This window comes from Pygoscelis adeliae, unplaced genomic scaffold, assembly GCF_000699105.1.
Source record: "Pygoscelis adeliae isolate BGI_AS28 unplaced genomic scaffold, ASM69910v1 Scaffold75, whole genome shotgun sequence".
Classification (NCBI taxonomy): domain Eukaryota; kingdom Metazoa; phylum Chordata; class Aves; order Sphenisciformes; family Spheniscidae; genus Pygoscelis; species Pygoscelis adeliae.
The window spans coordinates 5,095,453-5,107,179 of record NW_008824772.1 but is presented as its reverse complement, the minus strand read 5'-3'; the positions used below and the strand labels follow the sequence as shown (position 1 = coordinate 5,107,179).

The following is an 11,727-nucleotide window of genomic DNA, read 5'->3' as shown; positions in this document are numbered from 1 at the left end:
TACGTTTGTCCAGCCAAGTGGGTGGCTGCTTGCAGGGAGGGCAGGTTCAGCTGGAGGCTTTGCTCTCAGTGTGTGTCATTGTCCCTTGGCTCCCCTAAAACCCCTCCAAAGTGGCGGAAGACAGGCTGCATCCCCTGGGTCTGCCTCCCCCCGCTACCCCCTGGCCTGGGAGGGGATTGGGAGCAGGGACGAGCCCCTCACGGCATGCAGAAGGATGTGAACATGTGCCCAGGGTTGAATTTTCTTTGTGCAGCAGCTCCAGCCTGATCGCAGTAACGTGAAGTGTTTCAAAGTTTCTCTGTCCTCCTTCAGCGCCCTGACTTGTGGGCTTCGTTGGGCAGTGTCCCCGTCCTCCTGTGGTGCAGCAGGGTGGTGGGGGGCACTGGGGTGCCAGCGGGTCCAGGGCACTGAGGAGCTCTGGGGTTTGGGGGGGTCAGGCCTCTTGGAGCAAGTTTGTGGGAAAGAACAGCAATAGGAACGCAACTGGCTTTGGGAGAGGCTTTGGAGGATTAGCTGATATTCAGAGCCTAATACTCACTGGGAAGTATGACTTCCAGGGAGCAACTCCCCAAGAACCGTGGGGAGCAGCCCTTGCTTTTCCACACGCTGGGTCTGGCTGTTTCTTTTCAGCTGGGTTGAGATTAGGAGTGAGGTGGCTGAAGCCCATGTGTGCGGCTGGAGCCAAGATTGCCGTTTCGGAATTTGTTCTTGGGAAATGGGATCAGAAGGGAAGCATGGCGGAGAGTTCACTGCAGTTTGGACTCCAGCCCAGAATTGAGAGTGAAACTGAGGGGCAGGAACACAAAGCACTTGGAGAAAAAGAGTAGGAGGAGTAAGCTTTCTGGTAACACTATAAAAAGGTTTCTTAAAGTTGTTAAGCAGTATTTATCCTTTAGGCAGGAAGAGTGCAGAGGGGAGAGAGGAGCAGTGGAAAATGTAACCAAAAAGTCTGCTGCAGTTGGAGCCTGAAAGCCCTGGGGACTTGTTCCTCCCTCAAACCAAGCAAACAAAAGTAATCAAACCTAGTTAACTCTTTACTCAACAGGCTTGTTTTAAAAAGTGAAGAAGCAGTAAAGATTGAGCAGAGCAGGGTTAACTTTCACTACTCTTCTATTGCAGTTGTGTTACATAAAAGACCCAAAAGCTCTTGCTTTGCGGGGAGAAGCTCCTGGTAGACGTCCATGAACAAAGGAACTGGCTGGGGAGTCCGTGAACTTCTCAGAGCATGAACTCTGCAGTCAGGACGGTTCCCAAGTCCTGGGAGGACAGGGCCTTTCACCCATGTGCAGAGGGGATGGCACCACAGGTCGGGTCAATGTCCTTCACAGCTGCAAAGCAGGAGCTTGCTTGTGTGCTCATCGTAGGGGGCTGGAGGTTACGCTGATGCCTCCACCTTGTGTTCGTCTCTCGTCCCTTCTGATCATTTCTATAGAGACTGGTGAAGAGTTAAAGATGAAAAATGAAGCTGGTTATCTTATTTCAACAACTATAAAATGTTAGTTGGGGCTATTCAGAGATAAATACAAAGAGCTCCTAGGATTAGTCGAGAGTGCTTGTTTCAGTCTGATGGTTTCTGCTTGCCGCCATCAGGCAGGAGTGCTTTCTGGGTCTGCCGGCATTCGGTTGCTCGCCTGCCTTTCGCACAAGGTGGGAGAGGGGTGATTTTTTTTTTTCTGGGTCTCTGTTGTTTGTCTGTTCAGTTGCGCTGTTCAACTCCAGGGTTACGGAGTCTTGCAGGAGCAGCCGAGTGCGGAGGCTGGCTCGTTTGCAGGCACCGCAGGCTGTCTTGCTGCTGGAGTGTGTTGCCAACAGAAGGCATGTGCTCTCCAAGAGCAGCATTTGACAGTCTACGCTGAGACCCAAGAGCAAGCGGGGTTTTATTTGCTCTCCTCCGGCTGAGGCAGGGAGATGAGAGCTGCTGGAATATCAGACCATCGGTCTTGTTTTATCTCCAGCAGTACCAGAAGCTTCATAGGAGGAGGTGGAGGGTGAATTACTTGTTTTCTGTAACAAAGATGAACAAAAAGCTTATTTCTAAATTCTTTGGACCCTTTCTTTGTAGAGGTCTCTTGATACGTTCTTTCAGATCAGATGTTTACACTTGCTGTTGGCTATAGGCAGGAGGGAGACGGACCCTACATTATTTCCAGCATGATGCTACTGATAATGAATGTATCATGTATCTGCCTCATTCCTCCTGTTCTCGACCCCCAGTGCTTCCAACAGCCTGCGGTGTTTTATCCCGCACCTTTCACTCTTGCCGTGGCCAGGAGATAAGTGATACAGAAATGCTGAAGTACGTGAGAGCGTCAGACCAGAATTCAGGGAGCTCAAACTAGATGACAGCTGTGAATTTTGCTTTCCTTGATGTATTTGAAGAAACCATGTGAGCAGGCACTTTGAGAGGAGTTAGTGACTTTGGGTTATGAGCATGAGATATCTTAGGCCCTAATTTCAAAGCTGCTGAGGCTTTCATTTGAAGGTGTGAATGCTTGGGCCCTTGAGAGCAAGCTGTGCGTGTTTCCACACCGTGAGGGGAACCGGCAGCATTTTCACAGTGTTTTGGAGTGCAGGGCTTTATAAGGACATCTTTTACTGCTCTGTGATGCTCTTTCATCCCCATGTTTGGGGGTAGGGAGGAAGCCGTAGCTGTGAAGACTGGAGGTGGAACTGTCATTTGGCTCTGGCTTTGCCCCTTCTTCCATTTAGTGCAAAAGTCTGGTTCCTGCAAGGTTGCTTAACCCTGTCCTTCCTGGTCATCTCCTAAGGCAGGAATGGAGGAGCGGAGAGCACAGGGGGAGGCAGGGAAGAAGGGAGGAGGGACAGAGAAAGCCGGGGGCTGCTGGGGCAGAGAGAGGCTCGGAGCAGGAGGAGGTGGAGAGAGAAACCAGGGCAAGAACTGCAGCGCTCGGATGGTCAGGAGCTGCCGTTTGAGGGGAGGTTGCTGCTTTTCCACTGATGATCAGACCTCAGTGAAAGCCTTAATGATTTTAAAATGATTTTCCCTACCACCCTGCCCACATCTTCTTGTTGCTGCCTCTCCTGTGTTCCCTCTCCAGCTTGGCCTCCACACAATGTCTCTGTGCTCCTCTCAAGGACCCTGTCATGCCATTGCTGCCCAGGTGCTGCTCTGCTGAAACGCCTCCCTGCTCTCATCCTCCCCTCCTGTCCCGTGTTTGCAGCGGGTGTAGTCTCCTCCACCCTGTGAGCCTGCTGTATTCTTGCCTCTGAAATACAGCCTGTGCTGTATTCTTGCCTCTGCACTTCTCCCCCCTCATCTCACTGGTAGCTCCTCGTTTTACTGATGCTGTCTTCAGTACCGTGAACTCTCTGCGGTCTAGCTGGCAGAGATAGTAAAGCATGTACAGCCTGCTTGCTGCTGTATACACAGACCATTACTTTGCAAATGCCTCTCGGTTACAGCTCAACTTCTTTGAACTCTTCTAAACACTTTTTATGCTGCGGGATTAGACTCTTCTCTGCAGACTGTTTTGGAGACTGATAAAATGACAGATCTCTGACTTTAATTTTAACTTTCTCAGTCGTCTGCTCTTTCGGAGCGAAGCCAGTTGGTGGAGTTTCCGTACAAACTGTTTTGATTGTGTTCCTTCCAAGTTATTTGCACTATTTAGTGTTGCAGAAAGACCAAACCCAGTTGCCATCCCTCAGCAAAGTCCATCATCTGTCCAGATATCCCAAAATGTCCAAGGTAGCTTTCACCCCAGGTGAACGACTGTAGGACCAGGCTGTGCCCGGTCTGCAGGGCTGGTGCAGGCTCCTTCCCCGTCAGTGAGCAGGGTCCTGGTTTCCAGTGGAGGGATGGAGGCTCTGCCTGTGCTGCCTGCTCGCGTGGGCAGGTCCAGGTGGGTGCACTGGGGTTACTGAGGCTGTCCGTCTGCCCAGTGCTCCCCCGGCTGCTGCACGGGCTTTCCAAGTGCTTTCAGAGGTCTTCCTGATCTTGACGCGCTGAAGTGGCTGCCTGTGGTTCCCAGCAGTGTGGGGATGTACATCAAGTACTCCTGGTACTGTCGGCGGGTTGATAATCCTTCCAGATGGAGAGAATTGTCTTGATGGGTTATATTAAAAAATAGACCCTTCTCCTTTTCTTTCACAGTGCTCTGCACACAGCGATGCCCTCTGCCTCCCACAGGGTGACCAACAGCTATGTCCAGGGGGCCTTAGACATTCCCCTTCTCACCAAGACCATGGGCCAGTGCCTGGATGAGACCGTTGAGCGGTTTCCCGACCGCGACGCCTTGGTCTTCTGCCGAGACGGCGTTCGGAAGACGTTTGCTCAGTTCAAAGAGGAGGTGAGTACCTGGTTCGCCCCTCGGAGAGCCCAGGCAGGTGGATAACGGCAGCAGCAGGCGTGATGGAGAAATGGAAAACGATTTTATCGCTCAGCTCAGGAGTGAGGTTTGTTGTATATGGATCTTCATCCTGGCCCTGAGCAGAGCGTGATAGCACCTTCCCAGCACACGCTGATGGGTACGTGCTGCCTTTGTCCTCCTTATAGTCTCGAAATCAAAGGGAGAAGGCAGTGTATGTAAAATGCTTGCTGAATATCCCAGAATGAACTTTCATACTTAAGTTATCACCCCTATCTGATGTGTTATGGGCTGGGTCATGGTGTTTTTCTCAGCTGGAGTAGGCTCCAGCTCTTGTATTAGTCGCTCCGCTCTGACTGTCAGAGGTCCTGAGTGTGTAGAGGTTTCTAGTATAAAGGCAACTGAGCAAAGTCAAGGACTTGGTCTCAATAACATATGCAAAAATGTGTGTGGATGTATCTATGCATGTGTATGTATGTGTGCATATTACATACAAGTATATGTTTATATGTATTCTGAATGGAGGGGCACTATTTCAAGGCTAACTACCTGGAAAGTTTCTACTAAATGTATGATATGATCTTGGATAAGAACAGTTGTTTGGGTTTTTTTTAGATTTACTAGTGTTTTGGTTACATCCATTCAGATAAACAAGATTAGCTGTGCTCACCCTAATTTTTAAAAAGTAGGCTGTAATTCAGAACTAAATCAGAGAATAGCTATTCCTCAAATTCATATCTCCTACAAGGTAGATTTCATAAATTCATTTGAGAACATAGGGAAGTTTATAGACCTTTGTTGAATACCTCAGAATATTATACATACATCTGCACACCTGAAACATGCTTACCATCTCGCAAAATAAAATAGTGGTTGAATGCAAGTTAATGAGGATAGGAACCCCAGACTGGTCAAAAATCACTTGATAAAGTTTTCATCACCCGAGTCCTTTTAGAAGTAAGTGATATGCCAGTATGGAGGCAGATCCAACGCTGTAGATGGACCCAGCATATGGGTAAGGCTTAGTCCTAAGTTGAGTTGATGAGGAGCTAGACACTGAGTAGTCTTTGGGCGAGAATTAATTTGCAACTATTTGTACACAATTGCCTATTTTGGTTTCCTTCCTGCTTTGTTGTATTGTTCCACGCTTGTTATTTTTATGCTTGCAATCATCCTGCTAAGCAGGGGCTGCTCTGTGACTCAGAAGATGCTGCTGCTGCAGCAGTAGGCTGACAGACCGCAGCAGAGGTACGTTCTGTCTGATGCCAGTTGCAAAGACGATGCTTTTTCCCCAGAAAGCAGTGCCTGGAGAGAGATATCCCCCACTGCATCCTGTGTGTGATCCTCAGGCTCTTGTCTTGTATTTACAGGTGGACCAGGCAGCAGCTGGGCTTCTGGCTCTTGGCCTGAAGAAGGGAGACCGGCTGGGAATGTGGGGTCCCAATAAATACGAGTGGGTTCTCATGCAGTTTGCAACTGCCCAGGCAGGAATCATCCTGGTAAGGAGTTTGCTGTGTCTGGGTTTTTAGCAGTCTGTTGGGAAAGGACATGGAGACAAAGAAGCAATAGGAGATACCAGAGAGTAAAGTTTGTTGCCTCTTTTTCCCATGATCTTACCCGGCATGTTGTCTATAGCTGAATCCAGTATTTAAACAAGATCTGTGCAACCCTCTGCGTCTTTGTCCTCCACTATGTAGGAAAGCAGACTGCAGAGGAAGGAGCAGCAAGAAATGGACTGCTGTGAACTAGCTTGCAGCAGCCGATGACAGATGGAGATGTGCTTTTGCCTGTAGGACCGTTTTTATGTAACATGCCGCTGTCCTAAAGTTGCCAGTTATTTAGATCCTTCCTAAATAGGACCTGTGTTGCTTCATGGTGCAAATGCTCACTTAAAAATGTAGTCCAAGTTGCATATCTCCCAAAGCCAATTTTCATCTGAGAGAATGACCTGGCACATTGACGAAAATGCGTCTTATTTAGACAGTGCCCCGTAGTAAGGACTGCACTGTACCTTCTGGTCCGTTTTCTTCGTCGTGGTTCATCCCGGTGTCTGCTAAGACACGGTAACAGGGTGGATGAGCATGGCTCAGTATGAATCTGATGTGAACTCAACTCCAGTGGCCAATACTGCTTCTGTGGAGAGTTGGGCAGGAGAAAGCTGGTGTTTTCATGGTTGTCTGTTAAGAAACCTGACGTGCTCTTGAGTTTAGAGTCTTCAGTGGATTGAATGTCTGCCTGGGAGGCAGGAGGTCTGGTTTCAGTTCCTGAAACTCTGTTGTGACTATCTGACCTCACATAAATCTCTTTTCTGATTGTTTTCTTTTGTGCAAACACAGGATTCAGCTAATTTTTCTGGTGAATGTGAAATCCCTGTAGTGGGGAGCTATTAGTTCTGCGTGTTGGAGAGGAGGAGAGGCTTTGAGCGTGGCTTGTCCCTGGGAGAACTTTTCTGTTGGAATATGTGTTAGGGGAGAGGGTTTTCAAGGCAAGGGTAACTCTGATCAACCTTCTTGTTTCTCCCTCTTAAGGTATCTGTGAATCCAGCCTACCAGGCCCTTGAGCTGGAGTTTGTCATCAGGAAGGTTTGTATGGCACTTGCTGGTAATGCTAATTGATTCGTTATGAGAACGCATACAAGCAGCCGTCTGTTAAAGGGGATAGTGGGGGGACAGTACAATAGTGGGGGGACAGTACAGATGAGCTTCTGGTTAAGCACTTGGGCATTTTGGGGAGAGCTGGCTGGAGAGCAGGGCTGGTGGTGGCCGTGTAGAGGGAACACCACCATGCAGTGACCAAGGGGATGAAGCTGCAGTTAAGTGGTCACGTTTGTTGCTGTTCCTTTTGGCTGCCACCCTGTCCATTTGATGGAGACTTCTGCATCCTCCTCATCCCTCTCTCTCTGCTAACAACCACGTACTGCCAGTATTACACCAGTAATAACCATACCTGCCAGTAGTCGTTTACGAGGGAATGAGGAAAACAAGGCAAGATGGAGTATCTGACCCAGGGACTGTTCCACCCGCGAAGCTGGCAGCAGGGACAGCAGAGACTACGTAGTAGCAGAGCGTGGCTGCAATCTCTAGAGGCAATATCTGTCTTAAATCAGTTCTAACTTTCCCGCACTCATGGTCCAGCCTGCCCAGGAGGGAGAGCACCACGCGGCCGTCCTGCCTGACTCAGTGCCATCCTGCCTGCCTACCGCTCGGGGCAAATATCACCATCTGGGATTTTAACCTTGAAAGGAGAAAGGCTCAGAAAGGACCGGCCTACTCGGTAGCTGGTTTTCTCCTTCCCAGATGTGTCCTAGGCCTTGCTGTCTTTGAGTTTAACCTGGTTTAAGTCCTAGGTATTGCCACCGCTTGACATCTTTCTGCTGTCTGATTGTGGCTGCCTCAGCTACCCTCATATACCTGCCTGGGTTTGGGTTTGCAATGTGCAGAGCACCGATCGGTTCAAACTGTTCTGGCTAATTAGCTCCAGCAATGAGGAATCCAAGCTACTAAACATTTGATGACTAGAAATTAATCCTGGGATTAAGAAGCTAATTTGGTCGTCTGTGGTTTGTTCAGCTTTAAATCAAAGGCTGGTATTAGAAGAGCTGGAACCACGTCTGGGTCTTCCCAGCACCATCCAAGTTCTGGCTTTACCTTGGAAGAAGTGGATAATTTCTAGCAAGAGACTTTTCTCTTGCATCAGTAACTCTGTAATTCGGTTGCTGGGCTGTAGTTCGAGTTCCCATTTCATCCTTCGTTTAAACCTCTTACGGTAGTCTCGCTGGTGTCACTCCTGTTTTCATGCGTGAGGATTGAACGTGGTGCTGGGGTGAAGCACATCTCTTCCAGTGTGGATGTCCTCCTGCTTCTCTCACCGGGTGGAAATGTAAACGGCAGTACTTCCCTTTTTTCCCAGTGGGACCTGGCTTTTGTCTTCCTTTCCGTCTCTGTGTGTCAGATTCTGCTCTGATTTTTCTCCTCCAGTGTAAATCTGGAGTGTGGATGGGGTAAGAGCAGAAACGTGCTTCAGCTCCGTTGGGGATTACTCCTGTCTCACCCTCCCAGGTTTTCTAGTGTTCATAGCTTTCCCGTGTACCTTTGGCACTGGGATCTCTGGTGTCCCTCACCCCCCTAATTATTTGTTTGTTTATTTGCACAGCAGAACCCCTGAAGACATTAGGGGTTGTTGGATCCTGTCAGCCTGTGCAGTCCCTTCCTTGCTCCATCAGGTTCCCTCCCTTTGGTACATATAGAAATACGTGCTGAATAACCATTCCTCTCGTTCCTGCTGTATTTCCAGGGCTCTGTAAGAGCAAACTGATGTCAGCGCTTATATGACAGGTCCTTTGAAGAAGGGTCTGCTGCCATTCAGGTTGAGACCAAGTGGGAGATGCCTAACTAGAGACCCTTGTCTCGTACAGCATCTGCCCTGCAAGCTCCTCTCCTCCCATAGCGTCTGTTTTGCAAAGCTAGTTCAACCAGAATACTGGTTTGGAGGAACTAATAGTAAAAAGTTACAAAGGCGCAAAACATCCCAAACAGACTCAGTCCCCTGGGTTCTGGGCAGACTGTTCCAGAAAATAGAGCAAATGTTTGTCTACCCTTCTGACAAACCCCAGAGGGTACTTACAAGTAATTTATTGGCATAGCCTCGGTCTCCTTATTTCATGGACCTTGGGAAAATAATGAAAACAGATGAGTAAATCATTTATGTAAATAGCTTATTTGACAAGAACGCATTTAAATCACTTATGTGAATAGTTTATTTGACAAGAATGCATTTTTTGGAAGATGAAAGTAGTTTGCAAATCTGGGTCAAATTCAGCAAATCTCCTCTACTGAAGAAGAAATTCTTGGAGTAATTTAAGTGCTTTGTTTTCAGGATTATGTAAAGGTTGAATGAAAAATGTTTTAATTTTCAAAATAGCTAACTCTTTTAAAAGAGGTGGAAAAATCTTAGGAAACAGAACACCTTAAAAAAAAAAACAAAAACAAACAACAAACCCAAACAAAAAACCCACAACAAAACCTTGGCTTGACCTGAGAGGCAGTCTTTAGGCTTCCTTGTTTTTCCAAAGTTCCTCAAACATCCTCATTTCAGATACACTCAATTGATTTTTTTTTCCATATTTTGGGACTGGACTTTTTGTTAGCCTTGGGACTCCTAGTCTGAAAAAATCCGTCGTTTGCCTTGTGCTCGCGATGAGGAGTGTTGATCCTGGGAGAAGAGGGAACCTCAGGCTGCAGCTCTGCTCTCTTGCCCAGCGAAAAGCAACCAGCCCGTCCTGAACCGAATGCCGGGGAGGAGCGAAGCACCGGCTGCATGCGTGGATCAGGGCTCGGGGCGCTGGTGTGCCGCGCGTGCGGTAACAGCACCCTGCCCTGCGCTTGCAGGGTTTTATGAGTGCACAGCTGTAAGGGCTCGGTTTGCACTTGCCCTCGGTGAATCTACCTGCTTGGAGGCATGTCCCCAGCCCTGGGAGCGTGGCTGCTGTACCCTCGCTGTGCAAAGACCCATGTCGTGCTCTTCAGTGAATTTTTAAACGGCTGCACACCACGGCTCTTACTAGGGAGGTGTTAAAAACCTCCAGGTTTAATCTGGAGAGAGCTCATTGTATCGTGTGCTTACAGAAACAAGCCATGGAGAAAATCCCGGTGCGGTGTTAATGGCTAACGCTTGCTGTGTGGGGTCACAGGGCTGCGCACGTTCCTGTGTCAGTGGTGACTGCTCTTTATCATGTCCTGAACATCAACCCGACGTGACTTCTCACGAGTTTCTGTCTCCCTTCACAGGTTGGCTGTAAGGCACTGGTGTTTCCCACTCAATTTAAAAGACAGAAATACTATGATATTCTAAAGCAGTCATGTCCTGAGCTAGAAAAATCCAGTCCAGGGGGAATAAAGAGCAAAAGGTGAGTTAGGAGCATCTGGTGTCTTTGCACTGACCTCACAGCTGTGTCCTGCCTTGTGTCTTCTCAGCTGCACAACACAGGCTCTAGCAGAAGAAGGACCTGCACAGGGTCTCATCCGAAGGGAACGGGTTAGGCTGTCCTAGAGGTTTGCCCTGACCAGTGTGCGCCTGTCCAGGCAGTTTTCTCCTTACTCCGTTATTGCTGATGGTATTTTTCTTTCTACCAGGCTACCAAACTTATCCGTTGTCATCACAGTGGACTCCAAGCTGCCTGGCACCTTCCACATGGATGAAGTGATGCAGGCTGGGGACAGCAGCCATATGAAGCAGCTAAGAGCCGTGCAGCGGACCCTCTCCTGCGATGAGCCCATCAACATCCAGTTCACTTCAGTAGGTGCTTCTGCCTGCTCCATGACTCATGGTTGGGTTCCTTGCTGGGGGCGCAGGGGAGGATGTGTGCGATGCTGAGCATCCCATTTCCTTTGCCTTCTGCCCTCTGAGACCAAGCCCTGGTTCCATCTTCTGCTGTAGGATGGAGGAAACGTTCTAGCATTTCCCCTTGCTTCTTCCATTCTTGCTGCTCAGCCCTTTCTCAAGGGCTGATGGAGATGAGAGGGTGTCCTGTGAACTCTGTCCAACGGAAGTTGGGCCATTTTTTTTTGTTTAGTTTGGGATTAAGATGCTGTTAAAGAAGAAAATAAAGTCTCCCAGGTCTGAATGGAGAATGAAGTGCAAGATCACCCCAGCATCTGCCTGGGAAATTGCCCCAGAAAGCACACGTAGCTCATCCTCAGAAAAGGTGGCATCATTGCATAATGCCCTGTGTCTTTCAGGGGACAACGGGAAGCCCCAAAGGAGCCACCCTCTCTCACAGGAACATTGTGAATAATGCCAATCTGATCGGTCTGAGGCTGGGGATCACAGAGCAGGTGGGTCTTGGTGGGAGCAGAGTTTGGGATGGTCTCCACTGCCACAGAGGGACCATGTGTGTGGAGAGCGTTGGTGCTTGCTCAGCAGAAGGGCAGGATGTTTTGTGGCAAATGACACTGAGGGATACTCACGCGTAACGCTTTTCATTTCAGTGGAGTTTCATTGATGTTTCATTTTAGTTTCATGTGAAGTTTTTTTTTTGGGGAAAAAAAAACCTTTTTGTCGGGGAAAAACTGTGAAATTAATTGCTTTTCATTTTGGTGAATACTCATTTCAAATAATTATGAGACTCTGGATGTTAGCTTTGAATTCTGTTGAATGAGGTTTTAATTTGTTTTACATGACTTAATTTCATGTCATGTATACAGTCTCGTAACTCTTATCAGGATATGACCTTTCTATTTGTAGTTTATTTTAAAAATTGTTAAAGGCAAATATTTTCTTTTGAAGTTCTAAAGTAGTTATTTCTAACACAACAGCTTTGATCCAGAGAAAAGATGGTTGTTTCAATCAGTCTTCAGAGCCTTTGGTGTGTTTTACAAACAAAATAAAATTAATAGCATCT

At 48.1% G+C, this 11,727-nt stretch overlaps 1 protein-coding gene across 1 annotated transcript in view; it reads left to right on the top strand.

Moving 5' to 3' along the window:
* The first annotated feature begins 4,157 nt into the window (after nt 1-4,157).
* ACSF2 (acyl-CoA synthetase family member 2) overlaps nt 4,158-11,727 on the top strand; it is a 32,100-nt gene continuing 24,530 nt past the window's right edge. The window contains exons 1-6 of the mRNA XM_009323742.1: nt 4,158-4,310; nt 5,699-5,827; nt 6,857-6,910; nt 10,115-10,233; nt 10,460-10,622; nt 11,066-11,161. Coding sequence (XP_009322017.1) covers nt 4,206-4,310; nt 5,699-5,827; nt 6,857-6,910; nt 10,115-10,233; nt 10,460-10,622; nt 11,066-11,161 — 666 coding nt within the window. The 5' untranslated portion in view covers nt 4,158-4,205. The remainder of the gene's footprint in view (nt 4,311-5,698; nt 5,828-6,856; nt 6,911-10,114; nt 10,234-10,459; nt 10,623-11,065; nt 11,162-11,727) is intronic.